Genomic DNA, 23,722 nt, shown 5'->3' with positions numbered 1-23,722 from the left:
ATACCTAAGCAAAAATTAATCTAATAATTGGTCCAAACAACCAAAATTTATGGCAATACTACCGAGCCACTAATTACAAGATTTTCTAATATATGTATATGGGTAGGTTGGAAGATGATGTTATTTTAAAGCATATTTATGAATTGAAATTACCAAAAAAAATTAATGGAAGTTTATACATCACCCTTGCCCCCATTTCAATTATGTTCCAAGGGATCATAAAGGTTAAATCGGGTTATAGATAAGTGTTTCATAAAATTATATATTTTTAATAATAATACTAAAAAAAATAAAATAAGACCACTAAATTCATATCATCATAGCATGCACCAAGACACTACAATTAATTGTTCTCTAATATAGTTCCTTACACTAAATGTAAATGATAATTAAAAAGATAAAAGTGAGATAACAAATCAAGATTCTCACATAGCATACTCAATTTTATAGTTGAGCAAGTTGTTGAATGTTAATAGGATAAATAAAATTTGTGCTTCCACTAAAAGCTATCCTTCCCATCAAAACGTTGACTGCTTCTGTTGGATGGAATGCATCCCAAAATACATATTGGTTTCTATTAGGACATGGAGTTTGGAAGGGTAGACATGTAATTTGACCTCTGTTTCTTCCAAGGCCACAACACCCTCTATTCACAACAGTAAATCCTACACACAAAGGAATTGAGCTATTAGTCTTTTAACCAAAGACATGTTGCAAAATTTGCATTATAGAGTGTTAAATATTGTATATATAAAATGATATCGAACCAATGAGGCTTTATTAATCAGTTTAATCCGATTCAATTTTAGTTTAAATACTATGGTACAATTTTGACTAAACCATCAACGAAGAGTCCAGATTCTAATTTAACTATTAACCAGACACTTCAATTTAATTTTTAAAACGTTAGTTAAAATCATAACCACATGCAAAACAATGTGTTAGAATTAAGGACTAAACTTGAATAAACTTTTTTTTAAGGATTAAAATTGAAAAGTTATAATATCAAATATACTATAATAAATAAATAAAACTAGTCGAATTATCCTTCAATCAGTTCAATCCATTTCAACTCCGATTCAACCATACTATGGTACAACCGTGATCAGACCAACCAACAAGTTGGCTAGTTCCTAGTTAAACCAGTCAATTCGGCCCAATTTTTATCGTATTGATTAAAACCAAAACAACATAAAATGTGTTAGAATATATATATATATATATATATATATATATATATAAAACATGAAGCAATATAATAAGATTGATGTGTGAAGTTTTATGTTTTGAATCATACCGTAAGTTCTAGCATTGAGAAGGATTTCTTGGAACATGCGTGAAGTGTCAAGGAATGTGAATCTTGAACCAGGTAGATTAGTATTGAGATTGCTCAACATGGTTTTCACATTTTCATTGAAAGGTTGCACTAACAAGTTCACTTCTTGAGAACATTTTCCACTCATGCTTTGAGCCAATATGCTTGGAATACACCCCATTAGCCCTAATCCAGCAATCACAAATTTCCTTGCTCCAAGATTATAAAGTCTCTAGAAAAGACACATTATGAAACCGATCATTTTTACTTGAAAATTAACCTTTCACAAAAATGTAGCACTAGCTATCACACAAGATATGAAAATAATTAGCCATGTAAAAATTGTATAAAATGTTGTTATTTTTTATATGTCCCTACTAAATAGGGTATGATTGGTTAAAGTAAGTGATTATTGAATAAATGTATACCCTAAAAATAATGCATTAATTATGCATAAACTATTTCTATAGTCAAAGAAGAAATCTAGTTAAATTATTTTTATATAAATTGTAAACTATTTTAAAAAACTATCGTAAATAGTTTATTAAATAAATTGAAAACAACTTATAATATAAACTATTTTCACAAGTTCTCCCAAATACTTTAGTTAAATTGGTGGTTATAAGCAAATTCTATAGTCAAAAAAAATATATAGTTAAATTATTTTCATATAAGTTTTAACTTCATTGCAAAAGTTATTTTGATTTTTTTAATCAACTGAAAACAATTATGAACAATGATATGTTATAAGTTATTTTTCACAATATCCCCCAAACATTTGTATAATTACTTATGCAATAAGTCTAAATAAGCTGTAAACAAGCTCTTCCAAACACACTCTTAATTTGTTAGAGCCCTCTTAAAAAAGCCACTTAGGATTTTATATTGTAGCACACAAAAACATTAGACATTGTTTGGCAAAGAATATATAGTCAACAACAACCAAATACTTGATTGTTTGAATTTTAGAGTAAAGAAATCTTACAGTGAGTTGGTGGTTATATGTTTGAACAAGGAGATCAGCATATTGTTGTCCATTGTACTGATTTCTTGTGTTATAATTAGGCATAAGATAATTATTTAGGTAGTCATTGCTTCCCATTCCAACAAAGAATATGCACCTTGATAGTTGTGTTGCCATATTATCTGCTCCAAGATTTCCACTAATTTGATTCAATGTGTTCTCAAAGTTCCTAAGTTGTTGATCAAATGGTATGCGCCCAACCTTATCAAAAGATTAATTAACCAATTAAGATACATAATGATAATATCTACCATCACATAAAAACTAAGTCATAAATTGGATTGTTTATGTATTCTTTATTTTTTAGAAAGAAAATGTTTAATGAGTTGGATTTCAGAGGCTCATAAGGTCAAGGCAGATGTCTTTACATTGACAACGAAAATTAAATCTACAATTTTGTAGATGTGAGTCAACTTCTTACCAACTGAATCAACCTTCGTTTATGATAGTTTATGTATTATTTCAAAATACAAAAATAAAATTATTAAATTTACTAAGTTTGGTCCAATAAGATAAACTTTAAGACAAGATATTTTTAAAATTTTATTGTAATATTTTGGTGAAATTATACAAATTTTGTTCTAAACTTGTTTTTCAAATGTTTTATAGCATAAAATATTTTTTAAATTAATGAAATTGATTTTGTGTAATATTTATTTTTTCAATTGATAATAAAGTCAATCGATTTAATATTTGTTGAGATAATACTAATTTTAGATAGAATTTTGCTGATTTTTATTTTGAAAATAGTAGAATAGGAAGCTTTTTTTCTATCAAATAAAAACTTTATTTTTTTTTGTTATTAACTTACAAAGTTTCTTCCTGTAGCATCAAGGATTCCAGCAGCAGCTGAAGCATAGTTTACTCCATGAAACACTTGATTCCTTGCAGCTCCATTGTATGCAGGAATTAAGGGTAGTCCAAGCAATTCAGCTGCATTCATAAGAAACACATATCAGTTTCAATTAAGAGGAAATAATACATATATTAATTCAAAATAGGGTACTTTGACTAGTCAAAAAATATTACTAGTGACTAGTGAGAAAATATAAAGTAGTTATGAACCTTACACATTTTGAGAAAGTAGTTGAGTCTTACACTTTGTTTTAGTAAATACTCTACAGTTGGGTTTATGAATTCCTACTATTACTTTATGGTGGCTAATTTTAAAGTACCTATTGTTCTTTATGCATTAAATATTAATTACTTCCTTTAATTTTGAATATAAAAAAAAAAACATATTTGGTGGTTTTAAATATAACAAAAACTTAATTAATTTTATTTTATCATATTCAATATTATTATTTATAAAATAATCCTTAATTTATTTATTTTTTTATTTAAATAAAACAGGTGGGACAATTTTAAAAATATACTTACTTTTTTATTATTTTAAAATATTAAATAATGTAAACTATGGTTATTCTTAAATGTAAAGTGATTTTTTTTATGGATCTTACTAACGAATATCCTAAAGATATTGTCTAAGAATTTTAAATAAAGTAATTATTTATTAAAAAGTCAAGTATTTTAATTTTTAATGTATTGAATACACAACTTTCATTAAAAATATACTCCATTTGTTTAAAAACAAGTGTTGCATTTGATCATTTTATACAGATTAAAAAAATATATCTAACTAATGAAAAAGAATAATAATTTTACTCTATTATCTTTACTAATTATTTGTGTATTTTTATAATTATATATAAAAAGTGGAAAATAATAACTAAAATAAAGTGATGTATGTTATATTAATTAAATAAATTGTCAGTGTAAATATTTTTTATACTATTACTTTAATTATAACTTTTAAATTATCAGATATATTTTGATTTTTATCAAAGTTAACTTTAAATTCATATTTAAGAATAATTTGTAATAAATTGAAGGTGTCACACAAACAATAAATAATGATAGTGAAGTATACTATGTGGCCCAAATTTATTGTTAACATTAAATAAAATAAGTGCTTTTGCGTGTGTTGTTGATTGGTTTAGTTAATCTGCCTACCCCATTTGAGTATTGTGTAGACCCCACTACTATATCCTCTTTAATGCATCATTTACTTTAAGAATGCAATGAATGAGATTTGTCAAACCTTTTGGTCATGTGCACCAAAACAAACATATAAAACACAGTCATTTATTAAAGTAAAAAAGAGAAAGTTACTGTAAGCAATTACTTCAGATAATAAGAGTTAGGTGTGGCAGTTGAAGGGTAGCCTTACTAGGAAATGGGACAAAAAATGTCAGCTTGTCCTCCAATAAACTTTTAAGCCAAAAATTAACAAGTTTAAAAAAAATGAAAACTATTTAAATAATTTTATATTGCAAAATGTGTCAAGACAATCAGTTCTTAATCATGGAATCAGAAATTTGTCAGTGACTATACTAAATTACAAATTAGAAGAATATTTACTTTACAATTGCAATTTTCCTTCTAACAAATATATGTATGTAAAATATACCCATTTAATCCAACTCCCAATAATATTTTTTTTTATATAAATAAATGAAACTAGCCTTAGATAACAACTTATTCTTAGGGAAGAGTTGTAAAACACATACATTATTTTTAAAAAAAATGAAATATATTTTTAGTTCTGTAAATTTATATTTTATTAGTTTACTTTATATATACGATTTTTTGTCTAACTGTTTTCCTTATTTTACTTTTATAAGAACTATTATAAATGCATGGACCAAAGCACTAATGTTTTTTCTTTTTGTTGTTGTAAAATTTATGTACGGACTAAACATAAAGTTTATAAAGTCTAATTTTATAAGACTCTATACATAACCCTTTTTAGAACCAATGTACTTCCACACACAACTTTAAATACAAATTCCATAAAATATCAATTTAAGAGATTAACCATTCTCATCAAATGGAATGTTTTTTCACCATTACTCATAGATCAAATCTTGACTAAATACTTAATAGACTCAAGTATCTATATATACATTATTCTTGTATTATCATGTTAGTTAAAATGTATATCATATTTGCATCAATTTGAAACACACTAAAATCTTGCTTGGCTTCATATTAATATTTTAATAATACATGAAATGTGATAATTACAAATATAAGTAATAAAAATGATGGATAAGAGGAAAATGAGGGTTACCTATTTCATCAACAATGGTGTAACCATTTGAGAAACGACCAGTTGGACCTCCATTGAAGTCAATACCATATGGAAAATAGTTAGCCTTAGCTAAGGAAGCCATATTGTTATTATTACCATTATCAATAAGAGAGTCACCAAATATGAACATGGCAGGCACAAGTTCATCTCCCCTACCACCATTTTGGCCTATGACACTATTCAACACCATGAAAAGAACCAACATTGGATATACTCCAAACTTAGCCATCAAAAAAGTTAATTTGTCAAAAGAGCTTGTAGATGTGTGTGAGGTAAGAAAACAAAAGAGGTTACTATTTTTATATAAAGGAAAAAAAATAGTTTTTTTTTTCAAAAAATAAATAAAAAAAATAGTTACTATTTGAATGACTTTGGAATGAGGGTAAGAGTTTAATTGGAGATGATGGTATAGGAGGTGGTTGAAAAGCATTCAATATTTTCATCTGTTTTCTACCTTGCAGTTGTGCAGGCTTTTTGTACTACTGTTATAATATTTTATGATTACTAACAATAAAAATAAAAAGTAAACAATAAACTATCATTTTAATTTTTAAATTTTAAAAAATGTAGAGTGCTGTCCCTTAGAATTCTAAGTTGATAAAAAATTTAAATTAATGATTTAATTATCAAAATAATTTAAAAAATATATAATTTTATTATAATAGTATTTAAATGATATAAATTATTATTAAAATAATCTTTAATTATAATAATATCTAAGATTAAATTAATTATTTAATTATTTGATGATTAATTTAAATTTTTGTCTGAGAAATTAAAATTATAGCGATATACACGTTCACATATCAAAATTATAATTTATCTAAAAGTAAAATGAAAAATAAAATAACATTCATAATTAAAATAATTTTATATTAAAAAATTATAATATAAAATATCTTTTTCTTATAAATAAGTTACTCTATCTATCTATTTTTAAATTTCTTTTAAGTCCGGAAATTTTGTAAGAAAAATATAAAGCATACTAATTTATCATGATAAAATAAATTTTATAATTTATTAAAGACTAAATTGCATCTGCGGTTCCTTAACTTAATTTGAGTTACCGTTTTATTCCTTTATTTTTTTTTTCAAGTTGGTCCTTTATTTTAATTCTAAGTGATAATTTGATATTTTATATTTTAAAATTTTATACAATGTTGTCCTTTTTTTTTTAATAAAAATTAAAAAAAAAATCATCAAAATGTTCAAACAAAACTCATAAAATTCATTATCATCTTCAATAAAATGCAAATTTAATCAAAATCATAACTTAAATATTTAAAGAAACTCATATTTTCATTATTTATTTGATGTTGTTGGAGATGAAAATATGAGTTTATTTGAATATTTGAGTTATGCATTTGATGAAATTTGCATTATATTGAAGATGATTATTAATTTTATGGGTTTTGTTTGAAAGTTTTGATGATTTTTTTTTGAGTTTTTGTAGAAAAAAGAATAACATTGTTAAAATATCAAATTGTCACTTAAAATTAAAATAAATTATCAAATCGAAAAATAAAAAGGATAAAAAACTAAAACGTTAACTGAAATTAAGTTAAGGGACGACATATGTAATTTAGTCTTTTATTAAAGTCCTCTTATTATAACCACCTATTATTTTATTTACATTTATTAAGAAAAGTAGGTGGTAAATTTAATGTGTCAATTTTATACATTGATATTTTTAAAATATTTTTTATATATAATGTGTTCAACTTAATATTTTATTTTTATAAATTAGTAGTATTAATAAGAACATATTTAAAAAAATAATAACTAATCATATAGTAATTTAAGAAAAAAACTTATATTTAGAGACAAATTATTTTCTTAAAAAATATTATAATTAGGAACATAGGTAGTCATTATTAGTCAAAGAGTTAAACGAGTTAATATACAACAAACACAAGTTGTATAAATGTTAATAGTAATAATAATTGCTTTATTGTAGAATGACAAATAATATAAAATAAATAAATATTCAGAATCAAACGTTTAATATAAGAAAAATTTGCACACACATGTTGAGACATGAAGCTCGTATATCTACTCGCTTCATAAGATCGTATAAGTAAAATAATTTTTTTTAAAATAAAATATAAATAAAAATTAATAATTTCTTTCATATTTAATAATAATAATAATATCACTAAAATGCCCTTTATTTAATGTGATTTTTTATATTTTTAATAATCAAATTTATTAATCATAGAGAGTAATTTTACATGATAGGCTTAATTTTTATTGGAATTACAATATAAATTAAATATAATCAAATATTTTTTAATAGACATAATTTATTTCATTTTAGATAGAGTATATATTTTGTATGGCATTGTTTGAAATCTTGTGCATGTAAAGACCAATTGACTCTACTGTAAAAAAAAAAAAAAAAGAAAATCAATTGACTCAATGAGCAATAAATGTCATCATCTAATAGAAGAGGTAAGTAAGTGAGACGAGTCATAAATGTAACATGGTGTAAAACTATACTCCATTTATACGATTGTATCTCTTTGAATGGTTAAAGCTTGTCCCTTCAAATTTAGGCCAGTAATTTAGAGCAATAGTCATAATGTGACTCCATTAAACTAGATCACACCAACACGTGCGTGCATATCAACTCATTCTTTCAATATTTGGTTACTTAACATGTGAATGTGATATTAGATTATCTATAATAGAGTGTTTTCCCTAATATGCATCAACTCATTCTTTTAATATTGTGGAGTAAATAATATGGGGGTATGTCTATAGAAAAGAGTGGCTTTAGAAGCACCTATCTTTTATTAATTTTTGTGGTCTCACTTAATAAATTGTATTAAAATAAATGAATATGAAAATATAATAAATATAAAGTTATTGTTGAGATTCATTAATTAATATTTTTTTAGGTGTTGATTTTGGAGATAATAATATTTATTAAATACTATGATTAAAAAATAATAAAACGAATGATTTATTTACGTGGAATCAATTTAAACATTTGAATTAGAGAGTTCCATTATGAATGCCTTTAAAGAACTTATTAACATTTCTATACAATAAACATTTTTGCTCCTTTTGTTTGGTTTTGTCCTTGATTAAGAAAGTTGATTTTGTTAGCATTATTAGATTTTGAAGAGATTGTTAGTTACTTTTACTTTTGGTCCTTTAAGTTTTCTAAATGTGTGATTTTGAGGTCTATAGATTTTTTTGAGTGATTTTGATCCTTCAATTTTATCCCTTTCTAATTTTGTAGTCCCCTAGTCTAATTTTGACGTTCAAGCAAATTTTTATTAATATATGTCCCATCATTATTGGGCCAAATGTAAGTTAATTATTTGAATTAAAAAAACAAAAATTGCTTAACTAACTCCGTTGAACCAAAAAATTCTTTATTTTTCGATCTTCCCATTCATTTTCATTGTCCGTGGATCCCTCTTCTCCTAATTCTTTTCATTCTACCAACGATGAATCCATAATAATTCTTTACTCCAGATCAACTAATTGTTTTTAGATAGCACCTGTTCTACTAGAAATTTCTCTATTTTAAAATGTATCGAAACCTAAGTAGCAAAAAAACGTGGGATACTGTATTTCTATGATTGGATTTTATATTCGAAAGAAAACCTTGTTAATTGATCTTTATGTTGTTTCTTCTATCAATTAGATATTTTATCTATGGAAAAAAAGTATCTGGGTATATATATTGTCGCGGCCTAAAATTTCGAGTGTTTCTCGAATTCAATGGAGTCGCCACCAAAATTTATTTTAAAATAGGGAAAATATTGGGAAACCCTTAAAATAGTAAAAATAAAATAAATGTGGTATTTGAAACCAAATTTTGAGTTCGGAGTCGATTATGCGTAGGGAAGGTACTAGCACCCTACGACATCCGTTAAAATACGGTTACCTATAATTAATTATGCAAAATTAATATTAACTTAAGTATATTTATTTTTCTTATTAAATATGAATAACAATTATTACTATATTTAAAATATGATTTTGAAATAAATATGTACTTAACAAAATAAAAAAACGAAATTTTTATTTATGTGCTTGACAAGAATGTGATCTTGCTCCTACGTATCTCCCGGTGCGATGGAGAAATCAAAGCTACGTAGTTCTTGGTGTAGAAAATGTTGATGTGTTGATTTTTTTTTAACGAAAATGGGTTTTGTTATATTTAAAAAAATGTTTTGACAAGAAAAGCAAATAAATTTGTATGACTTAAAAAAATATTTTAAAATACGAAAAACTCAAGGAATAAAGAAGATGTGACATCTAATTTAATCATCTAAAAATATTTTATTGTTCTCGATTTTTAAATTGAGTTTCAAAACCACCAAGTAGTACAACTTGTGTTTTAATAACTCGCAGATAAAAAAGTTACATCTAATAAATAAATCGATTTTAGATTAGTTCATTAAAATAAATAAATAAATGAATAAATAAATAAAGAGAGTTTTAGGACTATCAAGTTGTACCACTTGTGTCCTAACAACTCAAAGATTAAAAGATGTCACATCTAATTAATCTTTTAAAATTCGATTATAAATATTCTTTGCTTTTTAAAAAAAATTGATGTTAAATATGAAATAAGTTTAAATAATTCTGCAAAATAAAGTCAGTAGTAAACACACACAAAATGGTAAAAAAAAATACATGGACTTGTAATATGATCTATTAAATAAATAAACATTTTAATAGAAAAACATATTCAAATGTAAAATCTTTCAAAATAGCTTTTAAGTAAATAAGTGATTGAAACAAAACTCTAGTAATATAAAGTAAAATTCCATCTTTCAAATAAAACAGTTTTAGCTTCCAATCTAGTAGTATAAAGTTCGAAAAGCTGTAAATGTGCACATCTAATTAATTTTTAACATAATATTTATTTGTATTTTTTTTGATGAAATTGATATTTAATTATGAAGAAAATTAAACCTTTTTTTTTAAATAATAAAAAAAAGTAAAATGAATAGATTTAAATGGACTAAGATTAGTAAGATTTAAATGGGTTGAGATTAGTAAAATTTAAATGGGTTGAGATTAGTAAAATAAAAATGAGTTGAGATTGGTAAAATTTAAATGGATTGAGATTAGTAAAATAAAAATGAGTTGAGATTAGTAAAATTTAAATGGGTTGAGATTAGTAAAATAAAAATGGGTTGAGATTAGTAAAATAAAAATGAGTTGAGATTGGTAAAATTTAAATGGATTGAGATTAGTAAAATAAAAATGAGTTGAGATTAGTAAAATTTAAATGGGTTGAGATTAGTAAAATAAAAATGGGTTGAGATTAGTAAAATAAAAATGAGTTGAGATTAGTAAAATTTAAATGGGTTGAGATTAGTAAATAAAAAGAATGGATTTAAATGGATTGAGTTACATATGGGCTTAGATTAAAATGAATAGATTAGTAAGAAGTCCCAAGCCCAAACTAACTTAAAAAAAAAAACAAAGTTCAAAACAGAAAACCCTAATTAGAAGGGGGGCGACCGTTTTCCATAGCAAACCCTAAATAGCAAACCCATTCAGTGAATAACAAAGCAGAGAAATCGTTCATGAGCAAAACCTTAATGTTACTTTTCAGCCCCTAACCATCTCCTTCCTTACCCATTCTATGTTCCTACGATTTTGAAAGTAGAGGGGGGAAATGTGACAGTTGCATCGACTGGAAAAGAGGAAAATGAGGACGAACAAGGAAACAGCGACAGCGGCCACAACACCAACGGCGACGACGACCACAACACCAACAGTGACGGCGGCCGCAGCGACCACAGCGACAACGTTTTCGACGGTGACAGCATGTCACAGGTTTGAATCTTTTGTTTTATGTTTTTCCCGTTATGCTTGATTTAAAAAAATCTGCATTTTTTAACCAAAAACAGTTGTACAGTGAAGATCAAGAAACAAATTTATTGTATAAAAAAATTACCTGTTCGATTGTTATTTGTTGTTTGTTACTGATGCACCCTTTGATGATTTCTTACTTATCTTCTTCTTTGTATGCGTTTTTTATATCAGTAGTGTTAATCTCCCCTTTTCCTTTTTGAAATTGATAAGGTGTTTTTATAGAGTTTTTGATCTGTTTAGTTGCTTTCTTGCCTGCCTTTGTCCTTCTCCATCAATTTCTTGTTTGATGTTTAGATTGCTTTGCTCATCATCAGCATTTTTCTGCACCTTTGATGCCTTCATAATTTTAGATTATTTGTTCTGATCTGTTCATTGTTGAGCTTTTATTTGTCTTTTAGTTTCTTTTTTTTAAACTAAAAAATTTGTCATTTAGTTATGCATAATGTGTACAAATACTAACTTATAAATTATGTTTTTTATGTTTCTCTAATTAGTTACAAAACAAAGGTCAATGACACTGTATCTGAAACAGAAAGGCAGCAACAAAACAGAGCCAAACACTGCATCAGAAATAAAGAGGCAACAACAGCAACAAAACAGAGCCAAAGGCTTAATTTAGTTTGGTTTAAATCTTATTGTAATTTAATTTGATTTAATATTTATGGTTGCAATTTGATTGTAATTGTAATTTAAAAATTATAACTTGATTTGGCATTGTAAATTGATGAGCCTACTTATTGTAAATATATTTACTTCCTTTTTTAATATATATTTTCCTTTTTGATTTATTTTTTAAAAATTGGACAAAATAAGGGTACTACAGCTGCCCCTATTTAATTATATTTTACTTGAAAAATATGAAAATTTGAGTAACAATGGTATTCGTTTTCATGTTATCAAGTAAAAGATAAATAAATATAAGGAACTAAATTTTGTCCAATAAAAGACACATGTATTAAAGTGCATTTGAAATGTTAAAGTGAGAATGATGCAATTTTTTTTAGATGTGTAGAATAATCGTCTTCGGATTAATTACCAATGCGTAGATCGACATAAATAAAGATGATCGTCTTCAGATTGGTTACCGATGCGTAGATCGACAGAAATAAAGACGATCGTCTTCAGATTGGTTACCGATGTGTAGATCGATAGAAATGAAGGTGATCGTCTTCGGATTGGTTACCGATGCGTGGATCTATAGAAATTAAAAATGATCGTCTTCGGATTGGTTACTGATGTGTAGATCTATAGAAATGAAAGTGATCGTCTTTGGATTGTTTACCAATGCGTAGATCTATAGAAATAAAAGTGATCGTCTTCGGATTGGTTATCGATGCGTGGATCTATAGAAATTAAAAATGATCGTCTTCAGATTGGTTACCGATGCGTAGATCTATAGAAAAAATAAATGATCGTCTTCAGATTGGTTGCCGATGCGTAGATCGTAATTGGTCCAATCTTGAAGGTGGATAAAGAGGGGGAATAAGTATATGATATTTGCTATTCAGATGATAAGGTATGAACGATTCATCTGTGTGTGATGCATTGAGTATATGTAAAGTGTCAATGAAGATGCATGGATCATGTGAGTATGAGAAAATTATGTAAGGTTTATGCATTATAGATAAATTTTTGTTCTTTTCTTTGATTCCCCGATCCTTATGCTCTTCTCCGTCCCAAGATTCAATGGATGAAGATAACAACCATTTTTTGCACGACGACTCCAATATGTCTCGTGTGACCGCTTTATCGAGGCGAAACAAAATCTATTGTTTAAAATGATTACCCTCCTTATTATTTTTCACACACTCATATATCTAGAGAATCAAACGAGTTCCCGTGTATATATTTTTCAAGTGTCACAATATTTAAAATATTTTTATATTTTCACATATTTCAAATTCCAACATTTATTATCATAAAACAAAATTTTGAAACAATAGAAATCAATAATGAATCTGGATTGGTATATAAAGAGTGTAACGTACAACATTGAATGACAATATTGAAAAATGTACATTCGTTACAATGAAAGCAAAAACAATTGAGGTAGGGGTTACAATGTGGGGATGTGCATGTTTAATTTTAGGTGGAGACATAACAAACGCTAGACATTCTCGTAATTTAGGAATCCTGATAATCAGCTTCCAAGAATGATAATTGCCCCAATCTGAAGCGCTTATCCCTAACTTTTGCATGGACCGCTCTTTCGAGTTTTCAATCCATCGGGATGCTCTAGTTTTTGCCTAAGTCGCATTTTCAGGTTTTCAACCTAGCGAGCTCATCACCTTTTTTAAGCATAATATTTTTTGACTGCATCTGAATTTACTGGAAGTTGAAGATCATCTCCATCCATTTCTGCGAGTATTAGAGCTCATCCAGAAAAAGGTTTTTTCACAACATATGGTCCTTCATAATTCGGAGTCCACTTTCCACGAGAATCTTTTTTTATGGGCAATATTTTCTTTAACACTAAGTCCCCTTCTTGAAACTCTCGAGGACAGACTTTTTTCTCGTATGCCTTTTTAAGTCTTTTTTAATATAGCTGGCCGTGACATAGATCTATCATTCTTTTTTCTTCTATGAGATTTAATTGGTCAAATCGTGATTGAACTCACTCCGCCTCTTCCAGTTTTGTTTCCATCAAGACTCTGATCGAGGGAATTTCAACTTCAATGGGAAGTACCGCTTCCATTCCATACACCAATGAGAAAGGAGTTGCCCCTATTGAGGTACGAACAGAGGTTCTATAGCCATGTAATGCAAAGGGAAGCATTTCATGCAAATCCTTATATGTCTCCACCATTTTTTGTATAATCTTCTTGATATTCTTATTTGCTGCTTCTACAGCCCCATTCATTTTTGGACGATATGGCGAAGAATTGTGATGCTGAATTTTGAAACTATCACACAACTCCTTCATCATTTTATTATTCAGATTAGTCGCATTGTCAGTGATTATCTTATTTGGTAAGCCATATCGACAAATCAATTCTCTTTTGATGAATTTAACAACCACAATTCTCGTCACATTGGTATAAGAGGCGGCTTCAACCCATTTTGTGAAGTAATCAATAGCTACCAGGATAAACCCAGTGACCATTGGAAGCTTTTGGCTCGATGAGTCCAATAACATCCATCCCCCACATTGAAAACTACCATGGTGATGTTAAAACATTCAAAGAGGTGGGCGATACATGTACTTTATCAGCATATATTTGACATTTATGACATTTCTTTACGTAACTAAAGCAATCAGATTCCATAGTCAACCAATAATAGCCAGCCCTCAAGATTTTTCTTGCCATTGCGTGTCCATTTGCATGAGTTCCAAAAGAACCTTCGTGAACCTCGTGAATGATCTTTTCTTCTTCTGCTTTATCCACACATCTGAGGAGAACCATATCATGATTCCTCTTATAAAGCACATTACCATTTAAGAAGAAGTTCATTGACAACCTCCTCAAAACCCTCATGTCGTTCTCTGAAATACCTGATGGATATTCCTTATTCTTTACATAGGATTTGATATCATAAAACCATAGTTTGCTATCAAGCTCGTATTCTATCGATAAGCAATATGTTGGCTTATCCTTTTGTTGAATTTTCATGACCGGCACATCCTGACCGATGCTTATTTTGAACATTGATGATAATGTGGCCAAGGCATCAACCAATTGGTTTTCTTCTCGAGGAATATGGTGAAAAGTGATATGCTCGAAGTGTTCTATCAATTCTTTGATATGGGTGTGATACAGAATCAATTTAGAATCTCGCGTTTCCCATTCTCCTTTCGTCTGATGGATGACCAACAATGAGTCTCCATATACCTCATGAAATTTTACATTTGATTCAATAGCTGCCTTAATGCCCATAACACATGCTTCATATTCTGCAATATTGTTTGTACAATCAAAACACAACCTAGCCGTAAATGGAGTGAACTGGTTCTCTGGAGAAATCAAAATGGCTCTAATTCCATGCCCTAACGCATTAGAGGACCATCAAACACCAACCTCCATTTTTCTTTATCAGATGATTCAATCTCTTCAATTAAAGTCATTATGTCTTCATCGGGGAATTCACACTGCATTGATTGATAATCTTCTACCGGTTGTTGGTCTAAGTACTCTGCTAGTGCGCTTCCTTTGATAGATTTTTGTGTAACATATACCAAATCGTATTCTGATAACAACATCTGCCAACGGGCGATCCTTCCAGTAAGAGCAGGTTTCTCAAAGATGTACTTAATTGGGTCCATTTTAAACACCAACCAAGTTGTATGACAAAACATGTATAGCCTCAACCGACGAACAACCCATGCCAATGCGCAACATGTTCGTTCAAGTAGTGAATATCTTGTTTCACAACTGGTGAACTTTTTGCTCAAATAATAAATAACATGTTCTTTCCTACCAGATTCATCATGCTGCCCCAGTACGCAGCCCATTGACTCGTCAAGTACTGTTAAGTACATAATAAGTGGTTTCCCAAGAATAGGAGGCACTAGGATGGGAAGTTTTGATAAGTATTGCTTAATCTTTTCGAAAGCTTTTTGACAATTCTCATTCCATTCAACCTTTTGGTCTTTGCGCAACAATTTAAAAATTGGTTCGCATGTAGCGGTGGGATGCGATATAAACCTCGCAATGTAATTCAATCTACCCAAAAAGCCACAAACTTCTTTTTCCATGCGTGGAGCCGACATTTCTTGTATTGCTTTTACTTTATCTGGGTCCATCTCTATCCCTTTTTGACTAACGATAAACCCAAGTAACTTGCCTGATCTTACACCAAATGTGCATTTAGTAGGGTTTAAACGGAGTCTGAACTTCCTTAGTCTCTCAAATAACTTTTGAAGGTTAACAACATGGTCTTCCTCGGTTCGATATTTTGCGATCATATCATCCACGTAAACCTCTATTTCCTTATACATCATGTCATGAAACAAGGTTACCATTGCTCTTTGATAGGTTGCCCCAACATTCTTCAATCCAAATGGCATCACTTTATAGCAGAAAGTCCCCCATTGTGTGATGAATGTAGTTTTCTCCATATCTTTAGGAGCCATCTTGATTTGATTGTACCCTGAGAAACCGTCCATGAAGGAGAAAAGAGAGTATTGAGCAGTGCTATCCACTAGGACATCAATATAAGGTAGAGGAAAATCATCTTTAGGACTAGCTTTATTTAAATCTTGATAATCAACGCACATTCGAACCTTTCCATCTTTCTTTGGAACTGGTACAATATTAGCCACCCATTAAGGATATTTTGCTACTGCTAAGAAACCAGCATCAAATTGCTTCTTCACCTCTTCTCTAATTTTAAGTGACATATCAAGTCTCATCCTTCTCAACTTCTGTTTAATTGGAGTGTATTCAGGCCTGAGTGGTAGCTTATGTTCAACTATGTTAGTATCTAACTCGGGCATATCCTGATATGACCATGCAAAGACATCCACATAATCAATTAAAAGTTTAACCAACTTTTCTCGCTCACTTTCTTTCATAGACATACCAATTTTAACTTCTTTTTTATCATGCTCAGTCCCTAAATTGATCACGTCAACAGGTTCTTGATAGGGTTGGATTATCTTAGTTTCCTGTTCAATTAAGCTTTCTAGTTCTGGGGGAAGCTCACAATCATCTACAAAATCCTCATCAGCATGATTAATCAGACGTTCAAAATTACAAGAAATGGTTCTAGCGCTGCTATTTTCAACATATTCATTTTCGACTCTGCATTGTTTAAATTAAGAAGAAAAAGGAAAAAAAGAAAATATGAATAAGGATTGCCAAAAGAAAGAGAAAAGAGAAATTCAAAAATGCATTTATTGATAATAAGTACGAAATTGAAATACATATGCCCTAATTAGTTATCCTTATAGCCTTGGGCAGAGCAAAAGGAGTTAAAAATACATAATTACTTTGAACACAAATTAACAAACACGGGAAACTCGATGATCTTCCAATTGTTGAGATTGGTGTTTGGAGGACATGGGTACACTAGCTTGAGGGTAACATCATCACCATGATCCTCTTCCGCAAAAGCTACCTGATCAGCATATATTATTCCGGCGCGTTGAAAATTTTGGCGAATGTCACAAATAGGAATCTTCTGTGAATTTGGTTTTCAGTTTTCCCAACGAGTCACCTTGTTTTCTCTTTTTTCCTTGCAACCTTTTCTTCATTAGCTTGAGTAGGTACATATCCCAACCCATACCTATTGTTCTTTTCTGGTATTTCTATCAATTTCTCGAATTTAACAAAAGCTCCTCCTTCCAACATGGATTTTGTAAACTTCAATGATGTGGTAGATAGTTTTGGTTCTTTTAAATGAAATCCTTCACCCATGAAGATAGCATTGGCGATTTCTAATGCTTGAAAAGAAGTCTCAATGGCTTCATCTGCTTCTTCAATGTATCCCGTAGAAGATAGACGACTCACTATCATATCTTCTTCCCCAGATATTATCACCAGCTTATTGTTCACTATAAACTTTAGCTTTTGATGGAAAGTGGATGTTACTGCTCTAGCAGCGTGAATCCACGGTCTCCCTAAAAGACAACTGTACGCCGGTTTAATATCCATCACTTGGAAAGTTATCTCAAAGATATGGGGTCCGATTTGAATCGGCAGGTCAATCTCACCAACAACTTGTCTTCTAGATCCATCAAACGCTTTCACCACCAAAGCACTAGGCTTCAAACAGGTTCCCTCAACAAATAGTTTTGATAGTGTTGATTTAGGCATGACATTTAACGATGAACCATTATCTACTAGCACTCGTGCAAGAATATGATCGTGACACCTCACAGAGATGTGTAGTGCTTTATTATGCTCTGTTCCTTCAGTTGGTAATTCATTATCGCTAAAACTTAGACAACTACTAGCAGTGATGTTACCGATAACCCCATCAAACTGATCGACAGTGATATCGTGAGTAACATGGGCTTCGTTTAATACTTTCATCAGTGCCCTTCTATGTGCTTCAGAATTCAATAACAAGGAGAGAATTGATATCTTGGAAGGGGTTTGATTTAGCTGATCCACCACCTTATATTCACTTTGCTTGACAAACTTCAAAAATTCATTAGCTTCTTCTTCAGACACCGTCTTTTTACTGATCTCTTGTCCTTTTATGGCATGATACATATCTTCTTTTCCTTTTTCTCCATGAACCTCATTTTTCCTAAGGTGTTCAAGAGTGTATACTCGACCACTCTGAGTCATTCCACCAATCCCTGAGATGTTAGTGACATCAGTTCCTTTAGGTTCAAAACCATCACTTGGTAGATGATTGGCCAAATGGGATGTGATTTCGTATTTCCACGGTACCGCCTTGGTATTTCCGAAAGGAAAAGGGGTTGGTGCTTGGACAATTATTGCATTTGGTCTGCTAGGAGTTGGCTTAATATTCTCCTTTTTGTAAAGAATTTCCAATGGTTTTGGGAAAGATATATTATTTCCCACACACAACTCCATGGTGAACACATGACCATCTGTTGCATATTGGTCTATCCCATCTTCAATAACATTGATAGAGGCATCCTTATGGCCCGACAAGGGATTACTCCCTATGTTGGGACTATCCTCTTTGAAGGTAAGCCATTTTGCATTAATCAATTCATGCACTTTAGATTTTAAGGCTTGGCAATCTTCGATGGAATGCCCCACGGCTCCTGCATGGTATTCGCATTTGGCATTTGGATTGTACCATTTTGGAAATGGTGGTTCAAGAGGTTTCACTGGTTTTGGGACTACCATTGAATTTTGAAGTAAGTGAGGCAACAATTGGCTATACGTGACATGAATTGGGTCAAAACGAGTTATCCTTTTTTCTCGATTAACAGGTGGTCTGTAGTGATTCGAAATTGGATTGTGGTTCCATTGATTTTATTGGGAAAATTCGGTAGATGGTGGTTGATAAAAAGGTGGTCTTGAAGAGTGATATTGAGGGTATGAGGCTTGTGTGGTTGCGGCCAGATATGGATAAGGAATGTAAGGAGTTTGTGGTATCGGGGGCTGTAAATTTGGGGGTCGATAAGAATTGATGGGTGGAAAATAGGAGACTTTGGGGTTTACCATTACAGCATTAGCGTCCCCTTCTTTCTTTTTTGTGAGGGTCGTCTGGGGTCTTTTTATGCCAGTTGTTGCACATATGATCTTTCCACTCCTCATCCCATTTTCTATCCTTTCTCCTATCATGACCAGATCAGAAAAGTTTGATGATATACTCGCAATCATCTTATCATAAAAAGGCGACTGGAGAGTATCCATAAACATACCAACCATTTCTCTTTCAGATAAGAGAGGTTCCACTTGTGATGCCATTTCCCTCCACCGCTGTGCATATTCTTTGAAAGATTCATTGTCCTTTTTCGATGAATTTTGCAATTGCACCCTATCAGGGGCCATGTCAATGTTGTACCTATATTGTTTCAAAAAGGCATCTGCCAGGTCTTTCCATGAACGAATTCGATTTCGCTCGAGATGCATATACCAGCTTAACGATGCCCCACTCAAACTGTCTTGGAAAAGGTGAATGAGCAGCTTGTCGTTATGAGCATGAGAAACCATTTTTCTGCAATACATAGTTAGATGATTTTTAGGACATGTGTTGCCCTTGTATTTTTCAAAGTCAGGAACCTTGAATTTGGGAGGGATAGTCACATCAGGAACCAGACACATATCGAAAGCTTCAAGGCCATAAACATTATACCCCTCAATTGCTTTTATTCGCTCTTCCAAGACATGTAATTTTTCCTTTGATTGTGTATCATCCCCAATGTGAGGTTGATGCCAATTCCCATTAGCATCAAAATGGGATACTTGGGGTGCAATATATGGAATATTTTCTGATGGTAGAGCATTTTGGGGTGGCACGTAGCCCAGAGGAGATGGGATGTGTGATTGGTTTTGGTTTTGGGGGGTTGATAGTTGAGTGGTTTGGGTTGTTGTCTATAGGGTTGACAACTCAAGGTGAAGTATAACCGGGTGAAAGACCATACATAGGAAATTGCATAGTTGTTGTATGAGGTTGCCGGGTAGTCGGGGTAAAGCCTTGTGGGTGAGAAGGAGTGGTTTGGTGTTCTTAATTTGCATCCGGAGGATTCTCATATGTATTCCCCTTCCTTGACAAAGCCTGTATAGCTTCTAAGATTTGATCAACCTTGTCCTTCAATTGGTTGACATCCATTCTCATCACCTATTGATTTTGCTCAAGTTCTTCCATGATCTTCGAGTTTGCACGAGTCCGATAAGGGTGTCGGGGAAACAGCTTTATTGATTTTTTCTGTGCTTTTTTTTTAATAAATAAATAAAAAGTTATGAGTATGTATTAAACATGAATGGAATGAAAATGCAATTATTACATTTGGATGTTGGGGAATCATAAGTCTTGCACGAATTATTAATTAAAGAAGAATATGGGAATCGATAAACAAAACAGCAAATCCTTCATTGATGAGAAAAAAAAATACATTGCATTAAAATTAAAAAACTACGTCGACTATGGTATTTCAATCATCTTTTTCAAGAGGACAACCAATCATGTCCTCCAATTCTTCTACTAAATATTTGCAATATTAGACGAACTTGTAGACTTTGATTGTAGTGTTGAGTGGATGCATTACTGCATCAATCTCTTTTAGATGTTTTGGAATTTTTATGATTGATTGATTAGCTAGCATTGCCAATTTTGAAAAGCAATCTTTCCAATGTTTGCCTTTATCTTCCAACTCTTTATAAATCTCTTGGTTCTTCAATTGCCCAAGCAACACCATGAAACGCTCCTCCCAGTATATGGTTTCATCCTTCAAGTCATTATAGATCTTTTCTTGATAATCAATGTAATTCTTCAACTCACTAGAAGCTTCCATTTCTGCTTTTAGTGCATCTTGGTGTTTTGAGAGTAATTCTTCGATTTCTTCCTTCTGTTGCCTCTCATTCCTTACTTGACTCTCATATTTATCTACCATTTCTTTCAGTTGTTTCTTTAAATCTTCAAACTCCCTTTTTATGTTCTTCTCAGAGCTTGCTGATTTTGTCCACAATTGCTTCCACATATAGGCTTCTTCAATAGCTGCATTCCTTTCTTGTTTTCGCACATCTAACTCTTCATTTGTGCCTCTCAAACAATCTTGTATGTCAAGTTTATTTCCTTTTTCAATTTTCAACCTCTTGTATTCGATAAACTGACTTATACATGTGTTTTCTGATCGTAAGTTCTCATTCTCTTGGGTGACTTTTTCGAACTTCGCTTGCAGCTCTTTTTTCTCCTCTTCAGATTTTAGCAATGATGCTTTGAGTTCTTCTATCTCTTCATTTGCAACAAGAATAGGTTCAGGCATTTCCTGATCATTTGAGGGTGTACAGTGGAAAGGTAGCTTGATTTCTTGGACTCTATTTTTTACCCATTGTTGATAGGGTTCTTTTGTGCTGCAACTTCTGCATCCAAGTGCTTTTCCTTTTCTGATGATCTTTTCCCAAGCTCGACTTATCCTTCGCAACATCGGTGGGTCTATTATACTCGTATTGTGCAAAATAAAAGCTTCCAACGACTTATCATTTGGTTTTTCCAACATAGGGTAGCCAAGCTGTCTCAAAGCTACCGCTGGATTGTAATTAATACATCATTTGGTTCCCATGAGAGGCACATTTGGGAAATCTCCGCATTGACATATTATTTCCTCCACCCCTTGTTCTCTATGATACCATGAAATTGTGTCTCCAGTAAGGCTAGCTATACTTTGAGCCCATTCACGATTATCTTTAATTCCAATATGATACCCTTTCTTGAACATATAAGACATAAACCAGATATACAGCACCAGAGCGCAACACAAAATTGTTCCCCCTTTCTTCTCATGTCGCATATGTAGAGAGTAGTATACATCATCAAGAATCGCGGGGACTGGGTTTTGCTTATGTTTGTTAAAAGATAAGAAGACATTGATAGCAGCAAAATCAACAAAATTATCAAGGTTTGGGAATAAAACAATACCATAGATGATTAGAGCCAAAACGTCTATAAAAGCACTCTATTCATTTTTAACGGCTAAATCGTGGCACTTTTGCTCTAGATATTTTCTCGAAAAACCATGAATGGCTCCTTTTTCTTCTTTTGTACTTGCCAACTCTCTTATGTCAATTTTCAACACTTCAGAAATTGCACCCAAACTTGGTGGTTGCCCAATATATCGATAAGGATTTCCTTTCTCTAGGGAATAACCCAATATTCGCTCAAATTCCTCTAATGTCAGGGCCAACTGAAAGTCTTGAAAGGTGAAACATCTTAAGAGAGGGTCGTAGTACTGAGCCAACGCCGTGAGTGCCCCTATTTGCACATTTACTGCCAAGAGATTTAGGATCTTCCCATATTTGAGAAAGAAACTATCACGTTGTATAGTTTTCATTTGATTGCTGATGTCTCTTAAACCTTTCAAATCAGGTTGTTTGAACTTTAAAAGTAAAGTTTTTCTTTTTTCTGATCCCATTGTCTACTTTAATTTTAACACGTGACTAAGATTCTTATGATTCCCTAACAATCCTGAAAATTGATGCAAAATGCCAATTTATTTTCAAAAGAAACAATGTCATGAAATATGAATGCAATTATGTAGAATAATTGTTGTGAATATATAACATTTTGAATGAATGTATGAGGTATTTTTACTTATATAAACATTCTTATGATGAAAGGGTCTATTGACTTATGCAGTGAAACTCTCACAAGGGCGGCTCTATAGTTCTAAACACGGTTCCTAGAGCCAATAATCTCATTTTAGAATATTGTCAACAACAATAGGCAAACTATTTGGAGTGACAATACCCTCAATAAGATCAAACTCTAGGTGAGATTTTCATGCTAACCAAACAGGATGTACATCCAGAAGGCTACCACTACACAACCTCGAAACTAAACTTAAGTTTTGTTCAAATCCGGGTGTAAGGTTCCACTCATAAGTGTGTGTCTTAGTAAAAGTGTAGGGGGTGGAATAAATATAATTCAATAACTCTATAACGATAATAAAACATATATAAATAAATAGATTAATAAATAAATAAATAAATGAATAAATAAATAAATAAGAATAATCTACAAGCTTAAAAAATATTATAATGTCAACTAATACTTATTAAGAAATAATAAACGTATAAAATAAAAGAAAATAAAAAACAAACAAAAATAAAAATATGAAAATTGTGCACAATTAATTTATTAGGTCTGACTCTCTAAAATGTCCCCAGTGGAGTCGCCAGCTGTCGCGGCCTAAAATTTCGATTGTTTCTCGAATTCAATGGAGTCGCCACCAAAACTTATTTTAAAATAGGGAAAATATTGGGAAACCCTTAAAAAAGTAAAAAAAAAAAAA

At 30.8% G+C, this 23,722-nt stretch overlaps 1 protein-coding gene and 1 pseudogene across 1 annotated transcript; both read right to left on the bottom strand.

The window, feature by feature from the left end:
• Nucleotides 1–290: 290 nt before the first annotated feature.
• Nucleotides 291–5,842, bottom strand: LOC101500338 (GDSL esterase/lipase At1g71691). Its single transcript, XM_004499513.4, has 5 exons — nt 5,473–5,842; nt 3,151–3,272; nt 2,301–2,540; nt 1,298–1,547; nt 291–665 (listed from the first exon to the last, which is right to left on the bottom strand). The coding sequence occupies exons 1-5, from the start codon at nt 5,720–5,722 to the stop codon at nt 445–447; spliced, it is 1,083 nt and encodes a 360-aa protein (XP_004499570.1). The 5' UTR covers nt 5,723–5,842; the 3' UTR covers nt 291–444.
• A 7,794-nt stretch (nt 5,843–13,636) lies between these two features.
• The window catches only part of LOC140920254 (uncharacterized), a 15,821-nt pseudogene continuing 5,735 nt past the window's right edge, over nt 13,637–23,722 (bottom strand).

This window comes from Cicer arietinum, chromosome 5, assembly GCF_000331145.2.
Source record: "Cicer arietinum cultivar CDC Frontier isolate Library 1 chromosome 5, Cicar.CDCFrontier_v2.0, whole genome shotgun sequence".
Classification (NCBI taxonomy): Eukaryota; Viridiplantae; Streptophyta; class Magnoliopsida; order Fabales; family Fabaceae; genus Cicer; species Cicer arietinum.
Note: the sequence above shows the minus strand (reverse complement) of the source record. Positions and strands in the feature narration are given on the sequence as shown.

Coding starts and splice junctions, on each gene's coding strand:
- LOC101500338 (XM_004499513.4), bottom strand. CDS start 5,722: ATGGCTAAGTTTGGAGTATATCCAATGTTGGTTCTTTTCATGGTGTTG. Junction 3,273..5,472: donor CACCATTGTTGATGAAATAG/GTAACCCTCATT, acceptor TTATGAATGCAG/CTGAATTGCTTGGACTACCC. Junction 666..1,297: donor TCTCAATGCTAGAACTTACG/GTATGATTCAAA, acceptor CTTTGTGTGTAG/GATTTACTGTTGTGAATAGA.